At 49.4% G+C, this 19,131-nt stretch overlaps 1 protein-coding gene across 1 annotated transcript in view; it reads left to right on the top strand.

The window, feature by feature from the left end:
• The window catches only part of LOC309817728 (cAMP-dependent protein kinase catalytic subunit PRKX), a gene marked incomplete at its 5' end in the record, with an annotated part of 80,327 nt that overhangs the window by 21,506 nt on the left and 39,690 nt on the right, over positions 1–19,131 (top strand). Inside the window, one exon of the mRNA XM_082646999.1 lies at positions 10,499–10,667. Coding sequence (XP_082503125.1) covers positions 10,499–10,667 — 169 coding nt within the window. The remainder of the gene's footprint in view (positions 1–10,498; positions 10,668–19,131) is intronic.

Genomic DNA, 19,131 nt, shown 5'->3' with positions numbered 1-19,131 from the left:
CCGTAAAATTCACCCTTTCAAAGTGTACAGTTCCACAGTTCTAATTTTAATCTGAGTTAGCACACATTCTTTAATAAACACCTTCTAACGGTTTTTTTTTTCGCCTGTAAAACAGAAGTTTGTACTAGTTTGCAGCCGTAATTTCCAAAAGCCAACTTTGAAAAGGAGAACTGTAGGCTTGGGACACATGATGTCATGTATTGTAGTTTATAAGCTTTTCTGATGTTACCTTAAAGGGGGGAAACCTCAAAGAAAAGAACTGGGTTTTACAATGATACATTCTTTCATTATGGTGTAGTAATTATCTTGCAATAATTATATAATGTATGTTTATTGAATTGATCAATTGAACATAGATTTAACTATCATGTACCTGAAACATTTCTACAGCTCACAGATTTAAAAAATGAAAATTATACATGGAAATGCATCCCTGTTTTTGGCCCCCATCTGCCTCCATCACCACATCCCCTAGCCAACTCCAGGTACCCAGCTTAGTATCTTGTATCTTTCTGCAGAAGCCCCTTTCAGGGACTTTCCTGGTGGTGCAGTGGTTGGGAGTCCACCTGCCAGTGCAGGGGGACGCGGGTTCGAGCTCTGGTCCGGGAAGATCCCACATGCCGCGGAGCAACTAAGCCTGTGCGCCGCAACTACTGAGCCTGCGCTCTAGAGCCTGTGAGCCACAACTACTGAGCCCGCAGGCCACAACTACTGAAGCCCGTGTGGCTAGAGCCCGTGCTCCGCAACAAAAGAAGCCCCCTCAGTGAGAAGCCCGCGCATCGCAACAAAGCATAGTCCCCACTCGCCGCAACTAGACAAAGTCCGCGCGCAGCAACGAAGACCCAACGCGGCCATAAATAAATAAATTTATTTATTTTTTTAAAAGAAGTCTTTTCAACATAGAGGAGCACATATCACTATCAAGAGTGGATTGACGTTTTCTTCATATACTGCCTTCTTTCAGCCTCCTTAGAAATTATAGATCCTTTTTTCAATTGGTTTAAACATCTGCAAACTAATTTCACTTGTCTAAACAGTTGAGGAGATAAAACCTTTGCTCCCGTTGGGTGGAGGAGACAAGTGATTCTTGACACCTTGCAGGCGGGGTTCCAGGCAAAGGGGGTGACTGCTGATGACACTTGGGATGCACGGGTGGTGGAAGGGAGTTGGATGGGACCCCCGGATCCCCCCGGGTGGCCAGGTGACGCTGCTGAGGCTGAGGCTGCCTGCCGTGTCCCAGGCTCACCTGCGGGTCCGCTGAATTCTTCCCACGTCTGGGCATGCTAGCGCATTGGGGGTATGTCACCCTCTGTCCAGCCCCCATCTTGCAGAATGGCTGCATCAGAGGCCACGGTACGACGAGGCCGGCAGTGTGTGATCCTCAGGCAGCCTCGGCTCTGAAGCGTGGTCCAGACCCCTCTGTAGCCCCTTGAGGGTCGCTGGGTCGCTCAGAAGTCTCCCAGTTGCAACCCTTAATATTATATACATCCTGTGTTAGCCTCTGTACCTTAACCTACCTCGACCATATAGAAGTGTGAGGAAGAAGAGTGTTCCCTCGAAACCCAACGCAGAGCTCAACCCCCTGGCCCAGCAGGTGACACACAGGGTGTGGGGATTCTGCTCCCGCTGAGGGGACCTGGGTTGAAGCGCCTTTTCCGCCGCATCCTCTTTCCCAGCGCCACAGGGAAGAGATGCCGTGCTTTCTTGGAAGCGCTGCTCCTGTGGCATTTTTACCCACCCCCCCGCACTGGCCTGTCGGCTGTCTTTTCTCCTGCATTTCAGGGCAGGTTGGGTCTCCTCCACCCACACTCTCTGTCCCCTTGGCCATGCCTGTTCTGTTTTGTTAGCATCTGGGATACACCAGTGCAAGGCACACTGAGCATCGTAACTTCAAGAGAGATCGCAGGTTACAGAGAGGTGGAGGGTGCAGGGGATGGGATGGCCGGTAAGGCAGGTCTCTCTTTAGAGATGGTTGGGTCACCTCTTTCTGAGCTCTGGCTCAGCTCCCTTCCTGCCAGGATAAACAGGTATGATTATGCTTTGTATACAAGGGGCGGGTGCAGACTGTTTCAGGATGGGGTGGATACGTACTGAGAACTCTTGCAGTTGGTCTCTTTGTGATCCTGAGATGCTCCCCTGAAAAGCTTTACCTCTAACAAACTTCTGGTTACCAGAGGGGATAGTGGGTCATGGGAGGGAGAGATAAATTAGGAGTTTGGGATGAACAGGTACACACTACTATATATAAAATAGATAAACAACAAGGACCTACTGTAGAGCACAGGGAACTGTACTCAATATCTTGTAATAACGTATAATGGAAAAGAATCTGAAAAAGAATATATATATATATATATATAAAGAACTGAATCACTTGCTGTAAACTGAAACTAACACAACATTGTAAATTACCTATAGTTCCATTAAAAAAAATAGCTTTCTCTGGACTTCCCTGGCGGTCCAGTGGTTAAGAATCCGCCTTCCAGTGCACGGGACGTGGGTTCGATCCTGGTTGGGGAACTAAGATCCCCCATGCCGCGGAGCAACTAAGCCCGTGCGCCACAACTACTGAGCCCTCGCACCACAACTAGAGAGAGGCCCGCACGCCACAGCGAAGGAGCCCGCCGCATGCCGCAACTAAGACCCGACGCAGCCAAAAATAAAATAAGTAAAATAAATATTAAACAAAAAAAGTTTTCTCTGTATCAGACGGCTGTGGGAAGTGAGTTGAAATTAGTTGGCATCCGGATCCCAGGAGTCTTCAGGAGTGAGGTTTCTTGACGTCAGAAGCTGGGTGACGGGTGTATTTAATCCTCTTCCCAGCTCTCTGTGCTTTAAGGTTTGATAGAGTGGTTTGGACTGTCCTAAGGTTGCGTCGGCTGTTACTAAATGAAGATGGAGATTACAGGTAATTGTCAGGTGGACTGTGATGAGGTTTTGTCTCCTCTCTTGGAAATAGGCTTACAAAGCCCGTATCTATCTGTCATCTGTCTCTCCTTCGTCCATCTCTCCATTCTTTCTATCTGTCCACGTATCTGTGTATCCGTTCCTTCCTGTTTTTGACAGGGGTGGGGGGGATACAGTCAGGTTACGAAAAAGAAGGCAGGTGAGCTGGTACAGTCGGTCCTTCTCGACCGATGCCTTTAGCAAAGTGTCTCTGGTCGAACCTGGAATCTATGGATTTCGGACACAGGGCTTCTTGAAGATGGTCTCGTGGGGCATAGGGTCCTCCAGGGTGTACGACAGACGCGATTTTTTACAAGAACTTTTTATGATGAACTAGTTGAAGACGATTCATTCAGCAGTTGAAGACGCAGGAGAAGTTGTAGAATAGCCCACAGAGGGGAGTCCCCCTGAGTCCTCCTCCGGGACCCCCAGTGATAACATCCTCCGTAAACACAGGACGAAGTTAAAACCAAGACCTGGCTTTACAGAATCTCCCGAGTGGGCCTTCTTTGGGTAAGAGTGGAGGCAACTGAAAGACTCTCTGCACGAAATCTGAGCTTTGATTCTGGGTCCCTTGTAAGAAGGTAACACCCGGGAGGCCACCCTGGGATCTTTGGGTAAAGAATGGATTAGAAGGATGAAGCTGATGTCTTTCATTGCTGGATTAGGCCCACAGATGTGAAAGACAGGCCTTGACATCTCAGACCCCCGAATCCATCCCCACAGCCGTGGTACCTCCTGTTCAGAACTGTTTCATCCCCAGCGTGGACCCAGAATGGAAAATGTGTGTGTGTGTTTAAGAATTGTTTGCATATTCAAATAACTGCCCCTCCCTTGCTGTGTGGACGACATCATCCTATTTATTGATTTATTGTTTGAATTTTTTTTTTTTTTTTTTTTGTGGTATGAGGACCTCTCACTGCTGTGGCCTCTCCCGTTGCAGAGCACAGGCTCCGGATGCCCAGGCTCAGCGGCCATGGCTCACGGGCCCAGCCGCCCCGCGGCATGTGGGATCTTCCCGGACCGGGGCACGAACCCGTGTCCCCTGCATCGGCAGGCGGACTTTCAACCACTGCGCCACCAGAAAAGCCCCTATTGTTTGAAATTTTTATGGGAGTACAGTTGATTTACAGTGTGTTAGTTTCAGGTGTACAGCAAAGTGAGTCAGTAATACATATACATAGATCCACTCTTTTTTAGATTCTTTTCCCCCATAGGCCATTACAGAGTATTGAGTAGAGTTCCCTGGGCTCTACAGCAGGTCCTTATTAGTTATCTGTTTTATATACAGTTGTGTATATGTCAATCCCAGTCTCCCAATTTACCCCTCCCCCCAGAGCTCATCCTTTTTAGAGCAGACCCTTCAGAGCATGAACTCAGTCATTTTTAGGGAACCAGTACTATTTCTGAATCTCCGAAACAGGAAGAAAAGAAAAGGTGATTTCTCGTCAGGTTAAAAACTGGTTCAGTTCCCTAATTTTCAACAGAACACAGGAAATACGGTTCTTATGTACAGGACTCCCTTTGCACATTTAACCAGTCTTGGCTAGTTTCCACCTTGGTGGAGTTTCTATCTTAATTCTGCTCCACGGGTTGTTACAATGATCCTGTTATTTCACGTTGTCTTTTCCTTTATTTGTGAAATAAATGTTCTCCTTAAACGTGTCCTCAAAGGATTTGTTTCTACCCCTTTCATCATCAAAGCGTGGATACGTCCTTTCTTGTGGAGTCTTTTTTCCTTAAAGCACAAGACGGAAGCGTGTAAGATAAAGTCACTGCCGATGGTCTCCACGATGTAAAGTCATAAAAAAGCAGTGTGTTTCTTAAAGGTTAAATTTTGTAAGGTATCTAGAAATAGATAGAGGGGTATTGCATATTTCATTTGATTGCTGCAGTCTCAAGGATTAAAAAAACAGTCATTGGGAAGCCAGACTTCTGTGTCATAACGGTAAGCTTAAGTATGTGCATTTTTCGCAGGAGACATTATGCGTATACACTTTTACAAAATCCTTTGTAAGAGGAGGAATCTTCTCACTTCCAGTAATTAAAACATGAAATGAAAATGCAGTTCATAAAAGGGAATGTGGAATTTGGCTGTCTCTCTGGCAAAACTGCCTGTGTCAGAGACTCCAAGAGAAATTCCCTTTTCTGGCGGGGGCGTGTTCCTGGTGAGGACAGCCACGGGGCTTACCCCACCGGAGCAGAAACCCAGCAGTGTTTCCTTTGCCCAGAAAATGTTGCTGTTATTAGCTATCATCCTATTCTGTCTTGAAGCAGACTCCTGGTTTGCGTGCTGCTTTTTTTTTTTTTTTTTTTTTTTTTTTTGTGGTACGCGGGCCTCTCACTGCTGTGGCCTCTCCCGTTGCGGAGCACAGGCTCCGGACGCCCAGGCCCAGCGGCCATGACTCACGGGCCCAGCCGCTCCGCGGCATGTGGGATCTTCCCGGACCGGGGCACGAACCCGTGTCCCCTGCATCGGCAGGCGGACTCTCAACCACTGCGCCACCAGGGAAACCCTGCATGCTTCTTTTGATAAGCTTTTGGAAAGTTCATCACTTTTCCAGAACAGACCGGCTTTTCATTTTATGAATTCTAGAGTTTTCGTTGAGTATCTCCTCATCAACTATCTGGACAAAGACAGTTGAGTGTGGTGTCCTCAGTGCTGGCCCTTAAATTTCCCCGGATTTCCCAAACCACATCAGTGTATCAAAAGACTTGAGCAGATCCCTGTTGGGGTGTTTGAAAAACGTAAATTTTCATTTCCAGACGTGTTCTCAAACGGGAGGAAGATAAGTAAAAATCCTGTTAGGTTCTGTATGCAAAAACATGAACACATAGGATTAGGTGATTAGATAATAAAGATGCTAGAAGAATCGTTGCATTGCTTGGTTGAATTTGTACCCCTGGAGCTGCCGTAACAAATTACCACCAAACTAGGGAGCTTAAAACCATAGGCATTCATCCTCTCTGAATCCTGGACACCAGATGTCTGAAGTCAAGGTGTCCCAGGGCCGCGCTCCCTCCAGAGGCTCCAGGGGAGGGTCCTTCCCGCCTCTTCCAGCTTTTGGGGGCTCCAGGCGTCCCTGGACTTGCGGCCACATCCCTCCCGTCTCTGCCTCTGTCTTCCCGGGGCTTCTCCTCTGTGTCTGGGTCTCTCCTCTTCTGTCTCTTGGAAGGACCCTGTCATTGGATGTAGGGCCACCCTCATCCAGGAGGACCTCATCTCAGTCCCTTCCCTTCATCACCTCTGCAAAGACCCTGTTTCCAAATAAGCTCCCGTTCCCAGGTTCCAGGGTTAGGAATTGAATCTGTCTCTTGTGGGACACAATTCAACCCTCAACTGGTGGGAGGAGGGTTAGAAAAACTGTGTGTAGGTGAGGCAAACAGGACCAGGCCCACTGTGGGTCCCCTCCCAGGACAGAGGTTGCGTAGGGTCCACATGGGCGATGTCGGTTTTCTGGTGTGTTGGTCCATTAGTGGATTTTTTCTGCAGAACGTGGTGTGGGAAAAGGGGGGAGACCAGAGGGGGATGGAGGGTGAAATCAGAGGGAGTGGCCTCCCTATCATTTCTGTCATTACCCCTGTGATCCCCATACCCCGAGATAAAACCCAGAGTGGTTTCCGTTTTCTCCTTTTGTAATTACCTGGCATTCCACGCTACTCCTACGGTCCCCATTCTGTGTGGATTTCCCCCCAAGTGTTTTCAGTTCCAGCAAACTTACAATGACCCACACAAACTTAAATCCTAGTAGCTTTGATTTTCCACATTATGGGTTTTCAAAGACAAAATAGGTGGTCGCTTTTTTTTACCTGGCGTCTGCGGGGCAAAGGCTTTGCCATGGTCCCTGTGTGACCTCCCTCCTGTCGGGACCGTTTGTGGGTTTGGGGCTGAGGAAGACGGCAGGTCAGTCCCTCCTGACCCTGCGAAATGCATTTTCTGTGCTTTCCCACACCTCACTCTGCAGTTCTTTTTTTTTTTCCCCTCTGTTGTGACTTCACAGTAAAGTGATACCTTGTGTTCAAGGTGACCCCTTTATTTATTTTTTAAATTTTTACTGGAGTGTAGTTGAGAAATAGGTTTGTTTGTTTTTTCCGCGTTTTTTTGAGATGTGTTTATGTATAACGCTGTATTAGTTTTGGGTGTGCAACGCAATGACTGGATATTCGTATATATTGCAAACTGATCACCACAGTCTATCTAGTTAACATGCATCACCTCACATAGTTACACATTTTTTTCTCGTGATGAGAACTTTTAAGATCTACTCTCTTCGCGGCTTTCAAGTAAACAATACAGTGTTACTAACTGTAGTCACCATGCCGTACCTGACATTCCCAGGACTTATTTATTTTGTAACTGTAACCTTCTACCTTTTAACCCCCTTCATCCATTCCCCCGATCGCTCACCCCTCACCTCTGGCGACCACCGTCGACTCTGTTTCTATGAGTTTGCCCTTTTTTAGATTCCTCATATATATGAGATCATACAGTGTGCGTTTTTCTCTGTTGGACTTATTTCACTTAGCCTAATGCTCTCGGGGCTCATCCGTGATGTCCCAAGTGGCAGGATTTCCTTCGTTTTTTAATTTTATTGGAGTATAGTTGATTATCACACTAAGTGAAGTAAGTTAGACAAAGATCATACGCTGTCACTCATCTGTGGCATCTAATTAAAAATGATATAAATGAACTTACTTACAAAACAGAAACAGACTCACAGATTTCGAAAACAAACTTATGTTTACCAGAGGGGAAACGTGAGGGGGAGGAATCAGTCAGGAACCTGGGATATATATATCCCAGGTTATATAAAATAGATATATAAAATAGATAATCAACAAGGCTTTCCTTCATTTTTACGCTGAATAATATTCCATTTCGTCTCTTATTGGGCGGAGGTGGGTCATGTAACCATCCTTACCTGCAGCAAAGCTAAAAGGGGGACTTTTCTACTTTCCAACGGGAGATATGGAGAGCTGGGGATGTATATTGGAGAGCCTGCCAACAGCGAGCAGGAAAAGATGTTTGTCCTTTTTCTTTCCACTGCAATAACGACTTCATACCAGCACCATTGAATGTTGGTTTGGTCTTTAGCGCGTTAAAGCCGGTCACCTTAAAAATTACAGCATGCTGGTTTCATCCGCCGTCAACAAGACGGTTTCCCTGTATCATCCTGTAATCTGACTGTGGTGCCGGGGGAGTTCCCCCGTCTCTGCACTGCAGGCACTCTGCTTTGAGTTCTCAGTGTTTACAGCACACACAGCTCAGAGCAAAGCTTAAAAGATGTTGCAGGCAGAAAGGTAAAAAAAAAAAAAAAAATCTGTTGAGTCATAGCTGTGTTGTCTTTCTTTTCATCGTTAGAATTTTAGCGTGTGGCGAGACCGTTGATAACGTGATCTAGTCACCTACCTGTTCTATCAGAGAGATGAAAACAGTATGAGTCCAGACGGGTTCATTTGTTTGCCTTGGGTTCACAGAACAAGTCGAAGGCACAACGTGCACTAGAAGCCATGCCAGTGTCCTTAGTTCCCGTTCCTGCGCCCTTTGCCAAGCGATCTCCTGAAAACCCCTAACCTGTGTCCATTCACTCTCCTCGGGGCCCTTTCCCTACTTGCGTCTCTGTGAACCTGCTTGCGCAGAACGTTGTCAACGCTGCCTCACTGTGACACAATTCTGTGTTTACTTCTGAATCATCTTTTGATGAGGATGGATTTTTAAAACCTGTACTGGGGCTCATCATTGGCTTCTTCTGGCACAGTTTCTTTCCTTCATGTGTGTACATCGCTTTCTACTTGCGCGATAATAAAATATTCACGATTGGGAACTTGCTTTAAAAGCCAAGGTGACGTAGCCATGTCCCTCACCCCAGCTGCGTAAGCCAGTAGAGGCACTTACGTATTTTGCAGCTTGAGAATTTCAATTTGTAGAAGAGGCCCTCCCCCCAAGTGCGTTGCTTAGGTGTAACTTTGTTTTCCTCTCCATGTTCCCATGTGCCGTAAATGGCGTTCCCAACTCTGTGGAAGAGGAGAAGGTGGCTGCGTGGTTGCGTTGAAGGTCTTTTTCGTCTTCGAGCCATCCTTGAATTCCTTTCTTCCTGCTTTCTCATCATGTTGATGGCCATTTTTCCAGCCAGGGAGTCCCAATTCGTTGGCCGTTTTCCACACCTCCTTCCCCTGGGAGAGCCCTTCCTCTGCGTTATTTCTTCAATAAACAGGGGCAGAAAGGACAGCCGTCTTGGGTAAGCTTCCAGAGGCTCACACAGACAGATGTCATTTTTCTGCCCCCAACTTTACCTTTTCTCTGGCCGTAGGTAAAATGCCTTCGGAGCTTTAATCTCAGAGGTGCCCTAAGTGATTGCCGGCCGGGGGGAGGGGTAGCAGCTGGACCCCACCCCACAGTGAGGCTCAGAGGATGAAGAAGGGCTGGTGGGAGACCACAGAGGAGGAGACATTGGGTTGACAGTGTCACAGCCTATGGTACACAAGAGGGTTTGATTGCCTGTTACATTTATACTGTTGATTTCCTTTCATGTTTGCAGTGGTTGCACTTTTTAAATTTTTCTCTCTGTTAGTATCTGCATCACTGGTTCTAACCCTTGGCAAGTGTTCACAGAAACACTGAGTGCGTTTAGCTGGCATTAATGGCTTAAAGGAAGCAGCTTGTGAGGAGGGGTGTGTCACACTTAGCCTTTTTTGTTTTGTTTTGTTTTAACAGGACGGTGGCAATCACCAACACGTGTACTAGAGTTTTGAGTTTGTTAGCCTCTCATACAGTGCTTTGTGGGATAAAGAGGAACCTGGCAGGGATACTCACAAGTTTTCATGGAAAGAGTTATCTTCTGATTTTTTATTTTTTAATCCAATTTTTTAAATTGAAGTAGAGTTAATTCACAATGTTGTGTTAGCTTCAGGCGCACAGCAGAGTGATGCGGTTATATATATGCATATCTATTCATTTTCAGATTCTTTCCTATTATAGGTTATTATAAGGTGTTGAGTAGAGTTTCCTGTGCTCTACAGTAGGTCCTTGTTGTTCACCTGTTTTATATATATAGTAGTGTGTATCTGCTAATCCCAAACTCCTAATTTATCTCTCCCCACCCCCTGCTATCCCCTCCGGTAACCGTAAGTTTATTTTCTATGTCTTGTCTTGATTTAGAAAACCTAAAGAAAAAGACACGTCGAAGGAATGTATTTAGCATCCTTTTCCATTCTGTCTTTCCCTGTGTGTGTGTGTGTGTGCGCGTTTCCTCTGGGACGACTCATTTGCAGAAAGGATGGCCAGTCGCCCCTATTAAAGAACAATTCGGGGGCAAGTGATCGTGTGTGTGTGTCAGTTCAGTTGACCGTTCCAGACAGGTGCCTGTCACCCAGCCCTCGCACCAGGTGTCAGTTCAGTTGACCGTTCCAGACAGGTGCCTGTCACCCAGCCCTCGCACCAGGTGCATCGCCCATTACTGAGCTGTCCGAGCCTCCAGGTTGCCTTGAGGTCGGGGTGCTGGTCTCCCGTCCTGGGGGCCGTGGCTGCTGACACCGCATCTCCCCACTGCAGGTACGGGGACGTTCGGTCGCGTGCAGCTGGTCCGCGAGAAGCAGAGCACACGTTTCTTCGCCCTGAAGGTGATGAGTATCCCGGACGTCATCCGCCTGAAGCAGGAACAGCACGTGCACAACGAGAAATCCGTGCTGAAGGAAGTCAGCCACCCGTTCCTGGTCAAGCTGTGAGTCCCCTTCGCCGGGTCCCCACCCTCCCGCCCCCCAGGTGGATTCTCCTGCGGGAGGTGGGATGGGGTGCGGTCACAGCGGGTCACCCTCTGCTGAGACATCTCAGCTCCCGGTCTCGCGGAGAAAGGCGCCATTCCCACGAGTGCCTGCCAGGGTGGCACGCCTGGCGCTGCCCCCCCTGCACCAGCCGCGTGTCCACAGGGCCACCTGGGGCCCGCCAGAGGCTCTGTCCCCTCCTCCCACCCCCAGCCCCCTGGACAGCCGGTCCAGTCGGTCTTCCTGGGACCTCAGTCACCTGCTCACCTCTGCTCGCTCACATCGTTCCTTGGGTTTCTAGCTGGCCGTTCAGTGGCCCCATGTCGATGCCTCATAGAACCTTCCAGTTGAAGGTGCCCAATGTGGACCAAATGGATCCCTCTTTCTGCCACGCTCTTTGCTGGCAGAGGGTAAGGCCGTTTCCCACTCAGGGGCCTCAGGTGTGGGCGTCCACAGAGGGCTCTCCGTCCCCATCCCCGGGGGCCTGTCCCTTCCGCCGCCTCCCTCACGCCCCTTCGCAGCCCCCGACCCCTCCCAGCCCAGCCTGGTGTGGGCCCCCCTCTGTGGCCTGAGTGCCCAGCTGTTCTTGGCCTCCCAGACTTGCCTCTTTCAAGGCGTTCTTTGCTTTCACTACAGCCGTAGTGATCCCTTCACCCGCACGGCCCTCTGATGACCTGCGTCTCTGCTGACACATCCTCAGGGAATGACCCCAGGGGCTCAGTGGCCTAGAAACGGCTCATCCCGGGCTCTGGCTCTTTTCAGACGCTCTTGCCTCCATCCCAGGAAAGTGACCTGCAGGAGGAGGTGGGAGGTACCATCCATGTTGTCACCGCAGGGCCACCCGCCCCCCCATGGTGCCCCCTTCATCTGCCTCTCCCACCCCCTGCCTCTCCCCCCTCACCCTCACCTGCCTTTCTTCTGTGATACACCTGCCTGTTCACAGAGACAGGCGCCTGCACCCTGCTCTTGGAGCACCTTGCCTGTGCCCCAGTGCAGGGAGATAACACCTGCCGGCTCACAGCCACCGGAGCAACGTCCCCAGGGCCCGAAACAGCGTGTCACTCGGAGCAGGGACGGGCGGCATGTTTGACGGGTGACAGAAGGGAAGCAGCTGACTTCTTGTCTTACTTTCCTTTTATGAAGCCCAGTGGCCGTGTTGGGCCAGTGTGGACGGGTCAGTAGAGTCTCATGCTGTTGAGTCATTAAAATCGAAACAAAAAAAGAACTTAGCCAGTGCAGCAGAGCCACCACGCCTCCCTGTTCAGGTCTGAGTCTCCTCTTCGCTGGGAGGTGGTGGGGAGATGGGTAGAAAATCTCATGCGTGTAGATCTTCTTCTGGAAAGAAGAAAAGCTTCTACTTCTGGTGTCTCTTCGAGAAACTGAAATAGTGATTCTGGATGACAACTTCAGTTGGCTAGGGTGTTCAGGACACGTTCTGTACAGGAGATATGGACGCCTTCATCTGTTGCCAAGTCATTCTCACGTGATTTGGGAGAACGGTCTTGGGCTTTTACCAAATACAGGAAGTCTCAAGCCAGGACCCCAGGGTGTGTCCCCCAGGGTGCTTTGTGGCTGAGTTTTCCCAGGAAGACGGGGCACCTGGCCGCTGGGTTCCGGTTTGCTCTGGAGACCAAGTGGCGTGATGGGTTATGTGTCTGCAGTGAAATTAGGAAAACACGGAAGAGAAGCAGGTGGAATTGATGGTGAAAACGAAAAGTCTGAGACGTTGGTGTCGAGAAGACACAAGTTTGGAGAAGAGGGAAGAAGGCAGCGGGAGGAGTGCTTCCCAGGGCTGTGCGTGGGTGGTGGGCATGCCGCCCGGCGGCTGGCGGGGTTGCTGAGGTCACCTCAACGCATATGTTCTGGGATCAGGCATGTCCCCCTGGAAACATTAGGGTGATGCTATAGGGAACCTTGGGGGACGGCTTCCATTCTGGGAACTCCACCTTGCTGTGGGTTGAATTGTGTGTCGTGTCCCCCCCCACCCCTGCAAAAGATACGTTGATGTCCTGACCCCCAGTACCCGTGAATGTGACCTTATTTGGAAGTTGGGTCTTTGTAGGTGTCATCAAGATGGAGGTCGAGGTCCTATAGGAGTAAGGTGGGTTCTCCATCCGATGTGATGGATGCCCTTGTACCAAGCGGAGAAGACACACAGAGACACACAGAGAGGAGACGGCCACGTGAAGACGGAGGTGGAGATCGGGGGTGATGCGGCCATAAGCCGAGGAGCCCCAGGGGTTGCTGGCAACCACCAGAAGCTGTAGAAGGAGCTAGGACAGATCCTTCCCTGGAGATTCTAGAAGGAACCACCAACACCCTGATCTTGCACTTCTGGCCTCCAGAACTATGACAGGATGCATTTCTGTTGTTTAAGCCACCCAGTTTGTGGTCTTCTGTTACGGCAGCCCCAGCAAAGTACCACACACCCCGTCGTCTCCTGGAGTGGGCACCAGCCTAGGGGGTGCTTTCTAACTACGTCAGAGGAGTCCCCAGGATAGAATCCTTGAGCTTTGGGAAGTTAAAAGGGAGTAGGGAAAAGGAGGACCGTGAAAAACAGAGCTTTAGTCAGACAACTCTGCTTCCTTGACTCCTGGACAGCTAATCAGGCGGTCTCCTCCTCAGGTAGGGTAGACTGCCGAATCCAGAGGGACGCAGACTGTGTATTCCGACGTTCCGTGCTTTTGGATAAGTACCTGAATTGTTTCCATCACAAAGGCTGTAAGCCCTAGTTTCAGTGGGATGCAATTTGACCCCAGGTTATCTAAATCGGGTTTTCTCTAATTTTAAAGAGTGTGATCTCTCTGCACTGTGGTGGCTCTGTAATCTGACAGTCTCTTTGCTACCTTGATATTCCTGTTGCCATACAGCTCACTGGGTGCAGGCACACCTCAGTGTAGTCTTTTTATATGTCAGGTCCAACTGTGCTACGGCCAACAGGCAGGAACGTTTCCTGGTCCTTTAGTCCACAAGGCTGTCCTCTGCATGTCTGTGTCCTGGCCTCGTCTTCCTATAAGGACCCCAGCCCTACGGGATCAGGACCCAGCCTAGTGACCTCATTTCACGTTCATCCCCTTTTTAAAGACCCCATCTCTAAATCCAGCCACATGCTGAGGTCCTGGGGGTTAGGACTTCAGCATAGAGATTTTGGGGTGGACACTACTACTTAGTGACTTGCTAAGTGCAGGTCTTTCAGTGCACAGGGGTCTTATTATAAAGTACTTGTAGCCTTTGGAAGTTTTCTGTGCATTATCACTTGAGGGGCCTGGCGGTGTTTGAAAACTGGGATTGAATTGATCCAGGGTCAGCAGACTCTAGAGGTGCCCCACACGTAATGGGGAGAGCGCTGTATCTGACCAGCCCCGTGAACAGGGGGAGTGGGGTGCCCAGGGCCACTGGATGGGGCACCAGATTTAGTGGGAAGAGACCACGAGGGAAGCAGGTATCGAATCCCCCCAGCTGTGCAGTTTCTCTTGGAAATGAGTTGCTTCTCCCAACATCTGCCTTTCATACCATCCAGAAGTGTTGAGTGAGCCTTACTCATGTTCCCGTGAAGCCACATGGAATACCGATGACCCCGGGTATCACGCCGAACAAAGACTCAAGTTTCAACTTCCACGTGAACGGTTTGGCACGTTCGCCCACGGTGTCATTAGCGTGCGGTATTTGAAGTGCTACTGGCTGCGTTGTTGAAAGTCGGCCAGGACGTTCATTACGTCCACATCAGAGAATACATTCTGTTCTGGGATAAAGCCATCCTGAAGGCCGGTTCAGCCAGCGTAGAGATAATTTCAGAAGAGCTGACAAACTCAGTGTAGAAGGATTGTGTTACAGTCAAGGTGTCCCGGGGAGGAAGGCTTGTGTCCCCCCCCAGACCGGGACCCTGTGTCTGCTCCCTGCCCTTTGTGCATATAGAAATCTATGGCATCTTAGAGTTGGTGGGATCCAGGACAGGCGTTCTCACCTGGGCGCCACTGACATTGGGGACGGGAAATTCTTTGTGGTGGCGGCTCTTCTGTGTAGTAGAGGAGGTCTAGCAGCATCCCTGGTGTCTACCCACTCGATGCCAGGAGCACACTCCCTCCGTGGTGTGATGGCAAAAAATGTCTTTAGACGTTGACAGAAAATGTCCCAGGGAGTGAAATAGTCCTGATTACAGACCACTGCCTAGATAGATAGATAGGTAGGTAGAAAGAAAGAAAGAATGTGTGGATGGATGGATGGAAGGAAGAAAGGAAGACAGGATGAATAGGCAGGTGATATAGAAATAGATAGTGAGATAAATAGATCGATAGGTAGATATTTGGGTAGATGGATGGGTGGGTGGATGGATGGATGGATACACAGATGGTAGACAAATGATTAGATAGGTTGACGGATGGATGGATGGGTTGAATGATGGATGGAAGGTTGGTTGATAACACCTGTGATAGGGGCACACACAGAGACTAGGTGGGTGTGGGTGCATTCTCACTTTCCTGTCCCAGCCCCTGCACGTGGAGTTCCATCATTTCGTCTTGGTGATGAGCCTGTGGACCCAATAACAGTCCCAGTGCTGTGTCGCTCATTGCGCAGTAGAAGACCCAGCTAGCCAGCCATGTTTCATTGGCTTTCCGCTACAGATCTGGGTATGAAAGAACTCAGAGGTCCATCACCCATGGGGCACATCCTTCTCATTATTGGCGAAATGACAGCTTGGATCTCCACATAGAGGAACTTGGGTCTTAGTCTGGAGAGGACGAGCCCATAGCCTAAAGGAAAGGTCTTTCTTCCTGCCCACAGACTTGAGTCTCGTGTGCATCTCCATGGCACATGGACGGGTAGTTAGTAAACCTGTTCCTTGGCTTTTCTGGTAGTTAAGGAGGAAAGAACACCCTGTTCAGACTTCCCTTGACCCCTCTGCACTTGAGTTTCAGAAGCAAAAGTCCAGAAATAGCTCTCCTTCCTCTTTCACCATCGCCTGCAAGGGACGGCTGTGACAGAAGGAACACGGCCACTTCCCAATTCCTTGTTCTGTGCTTTGTCCGAACGTAACGAAATGTCCATTTTGAATTTTGGGGTGTCTGGCAAGGTGGATGCTTGTAAAAGGGAGGTTTGAATTCTCCTGATGGAGGGAAACTGTGACGTTCCCGATGAGGCTCTGGTAGATGCCAGCGTGGTTGGTAAGGACGGAATCGTCAGCCCTTCGGGGCCGGAGATCCTAAGCCGCTGAGGATGCTGCGGCAGAATCTCGCAGAAGGAGAAGGCATTTGGTGGCTGACAGGTGGGGGGAATGCTTGGTGCAGGGGCCACGGGTCAGCCAGGAGGCTGGGACATGGGGAGGGATCTGAGTCCGCCTTGGACGCAAGGCTGGACGTGGGGGGGAGCTCCAGCATCGATGCTGGTGTGTAACTCAGGAGCGGGGGTAGGAGATGGGAACGGGCCCCCAGGGCGCTTCTGGGGAGGTTAGATGGACACACTGTGCGCCCGGGCACCTCGGAGGGTGCGCTTCCCTGTGCGTTCAGCTGGGGACTTGGGTGCGAGGACAGAGCACGAGGTCACCCCGTCCCCGCCTTCCACAGCGGCGTACTGGCCTGGCACACGCCTGGGAAGTTGGACGGGAGAGACAGGGTTCCAGGTGGGGCAGTTTCCAGGGAGCCATCTGGGAAGAGAGAGAGAGCGAACGGTCGTCCTTGGGAAGGCATCAGATGTAGCCACCGAGCGTTGGGACCCCTGGGATCCACAACAAGGGGAGCCTGGGCTGGGGACGGGGAAACAAGTTCAGGTCCCCTCGGCGGTGCGGGCGGGGGGCACTGGTTACCGTGGAGCCGGTTCGGAAACTGGAAGGGATGTTCCAGAACCTCAGATTGCGCCGGGCGATGGGGCTCAAGAAAGGGTGACGTGAGCGGCTTTCTGTTTTCTCCTTTTGAACGGCAGAGTCCAGCTTTACGGCAGCATCTGGAGAAATTGTGACCAACTTTAAAGTTAGGTGTCTCCAGCTAGATGAGGCTGCCTTTTAAGTTAATTAAAATGCCACAAGGGAGGTGCTCACTGCAGACTTTGCAAATAAAAGACAATAATCAAAGGTGGAAAGTGCTTCTTTGAGCTCAGAGCTGACGTCTCTGCCAGTGTGTTCCTACTCATTGTCAATGACGGCCACTTTTTTTTTTTTTTGCTGTTTATGGAATAATTGATTAATATGTTCTCTCCAATGCATTTTTTCAATTTTAATTTTTTAATCGTGGTAAAATGTACCTCACATAAAATTTACCATCTTGACTTTTTTTTAAACATCTTTATTGGAGTATAATTGCTTTAGAGTGGTGTGTTAGTTTCTGCTTTATAACAAAGTGAACCAGCCATACATATACATATATCTCCATATCCCCTCCCTCTTGCATCTCTCCCTCCCACCCTCCCTATCCCACCCCTCTAGGTGGTCACAAAGCACCGAGCTGATCTCCCTGTGCTATGCGGCTGCTTCCCACTAGCTACCTATTTTACATTTGGTACTGTATATATGTCCATGCCACTGTCACTTCGTCCCAGCTTACCCTTCCCCCTCCCCGTGTCCTCAAGTCCATTCTCTACATCTGTGTCTTTATTCCTGTCCTGCCCCTAGGTTCTTCAGAACCTTTTTTTTTTTTTGATTCCATATATATGTGTTAGCATATGGTATTTGTTTTTCTCTTTCTGACTTACTTCACTCTGTATGACAGACTCTAGGTCCATCCACCTCACTACAACTAACTTAACTTCGTTTCTTTTTATGGCCGAGCAATATTGCGTTGTATACATGTGCCACATCTTCTTTATCCATTCGTCTGCCATCTTGACCATTTTTAAGTGTATACTTCAGTGACATTAAGTCCATCCACATCGTGCAGCCATCCCAACCATCATCTCCAGAACCTTTTCATCTTGCAAAGTTGGAACTCATGGTGCCCATGAAACACTGCGTCCCCCTCCCCCTCCCCCAGCCGCACCATCTACTTTCTGATGAGTGTGACAACCCTAGGGACCTCCTCTGAGTGGAATCCCACACTGTGTGTCCTTTGGGGGCTGGCTTCTCTCACCAAGCATCATGTTCTCAAGGCCTGTCCACATTGTAGCCTGTATCACAAGGTCCTTCCTTTTTCGTGGCTGAGTAATATTCCATTGTGTGACTGGAACACATTTGTTTATATCCATCATGCATCCACGGACACTTGGTTTGCCTCCACCTCTTGGCTGTTGTAATGCTGCTGTGAACACAGGTGTACAGGCGTCTCAGTCCCAGCCTCAACTCCTTGAGTGCATTTTCAACATCTCTTTCTCTTTCCTGCCCGTGGAGAGTGCTTAAGCATTTTCTCTTCTCTTCTCTGCTTTTCTTTCTTTTTTATTTTTTTTCCTCGGCTTGCCTCATTCCCTTTTCTTTCTTCCTTTGTCCCTCCATCATCACCAGGTCACCACGTGGACAGTTTGGTATGATGCCTTCTGTCCTTCTCCCCGTGCTTAAAGAGCTCTGTGCGCGCGCGCACACACACATGCAGAGTGTGGCATTCTTACAGCATATTATTTTTTTGCCTCTCACTGTTTTTAACTCTGCTTCGTAGAGATCCCTCCTGGGCATTTTGGGTGGACGCTTTCCAGGAGGCCGGGCAGGGGTGAGGGCGTACAGAAAGGGAGGGAGGTCTCTTAGCTTTTCCTTGGAGAGAAGCTGGGCCATGGGCCGTGCAAGGTAGAGGTGTGAGGACCAGGGAGCGGACGTGGTATAGGGGACGGACGTGTGTGAACGTGTGCACGTGCTCCCAAAACCATGCACTGTAGTCACACTTGCTGCACACTAGACACTCTAGACTCCTAAGCTCAGCTTCTCACTCACACCTGCTCCTTCCAAGCTAGACTCATCCACCCACCTGGCGCCTGGTCCCTTCTGCCCGGATGTCTCTGCAGGCAGTTCAGGGTCCTCATGTTGGAAAGGAATTCTTGACCTTCCTCTTTGCCCCACACCTCCAATCAGTTCCTCCTTTGGACTCCCCCCAAATGGCCCTTCCAGCTCCTGGGTCCCCCCCCACCCCCCCACCCCCCGGGCACTGTTTTTGATTTCCTTTTCTTTGCTGCTGTGTTCACTCTCACCAGGGCTTCTGCCCTTTCCTCTTCCTTTTTTTTAATTCTTTGAACTATAGTTGAATTACAATATTGTGCTCGTTTCATGTGTACAGCAAAGTGATTCCGTTTTATATATTTATATAAAACTTTTTTCCTATTCTTTTCCATTATAGATTATTATAAGCTATTGAGTACAGTTCCCTGTGCTGTACAGTAGGTCCTTGTTGGTTATTTTATATGTAGTGGTGTGTATATGTTAACCCCAAACCCCTACTTTTTAACCCCTCCCCCCGCTTCCCCTTTGGTGACCATAAGTTTATTTTCTGTGTCAGTGAGTCTATTTCTGTTGTGTAA

This window comes from Grampus griseus (assembly GCF_964374135.1).
Source record: "Grampus griseus genome assembly, chromosome: Y".
Taxonomy (NCBI): Eukaryota; Metazoa; Chordata; class Mammalia; order Artiodactyla; family Delphinidae; genus Grampus; species Grampus griseus.
This window is presented reverse-complemented; position numbering and strand designations above follow the sequence as displayed.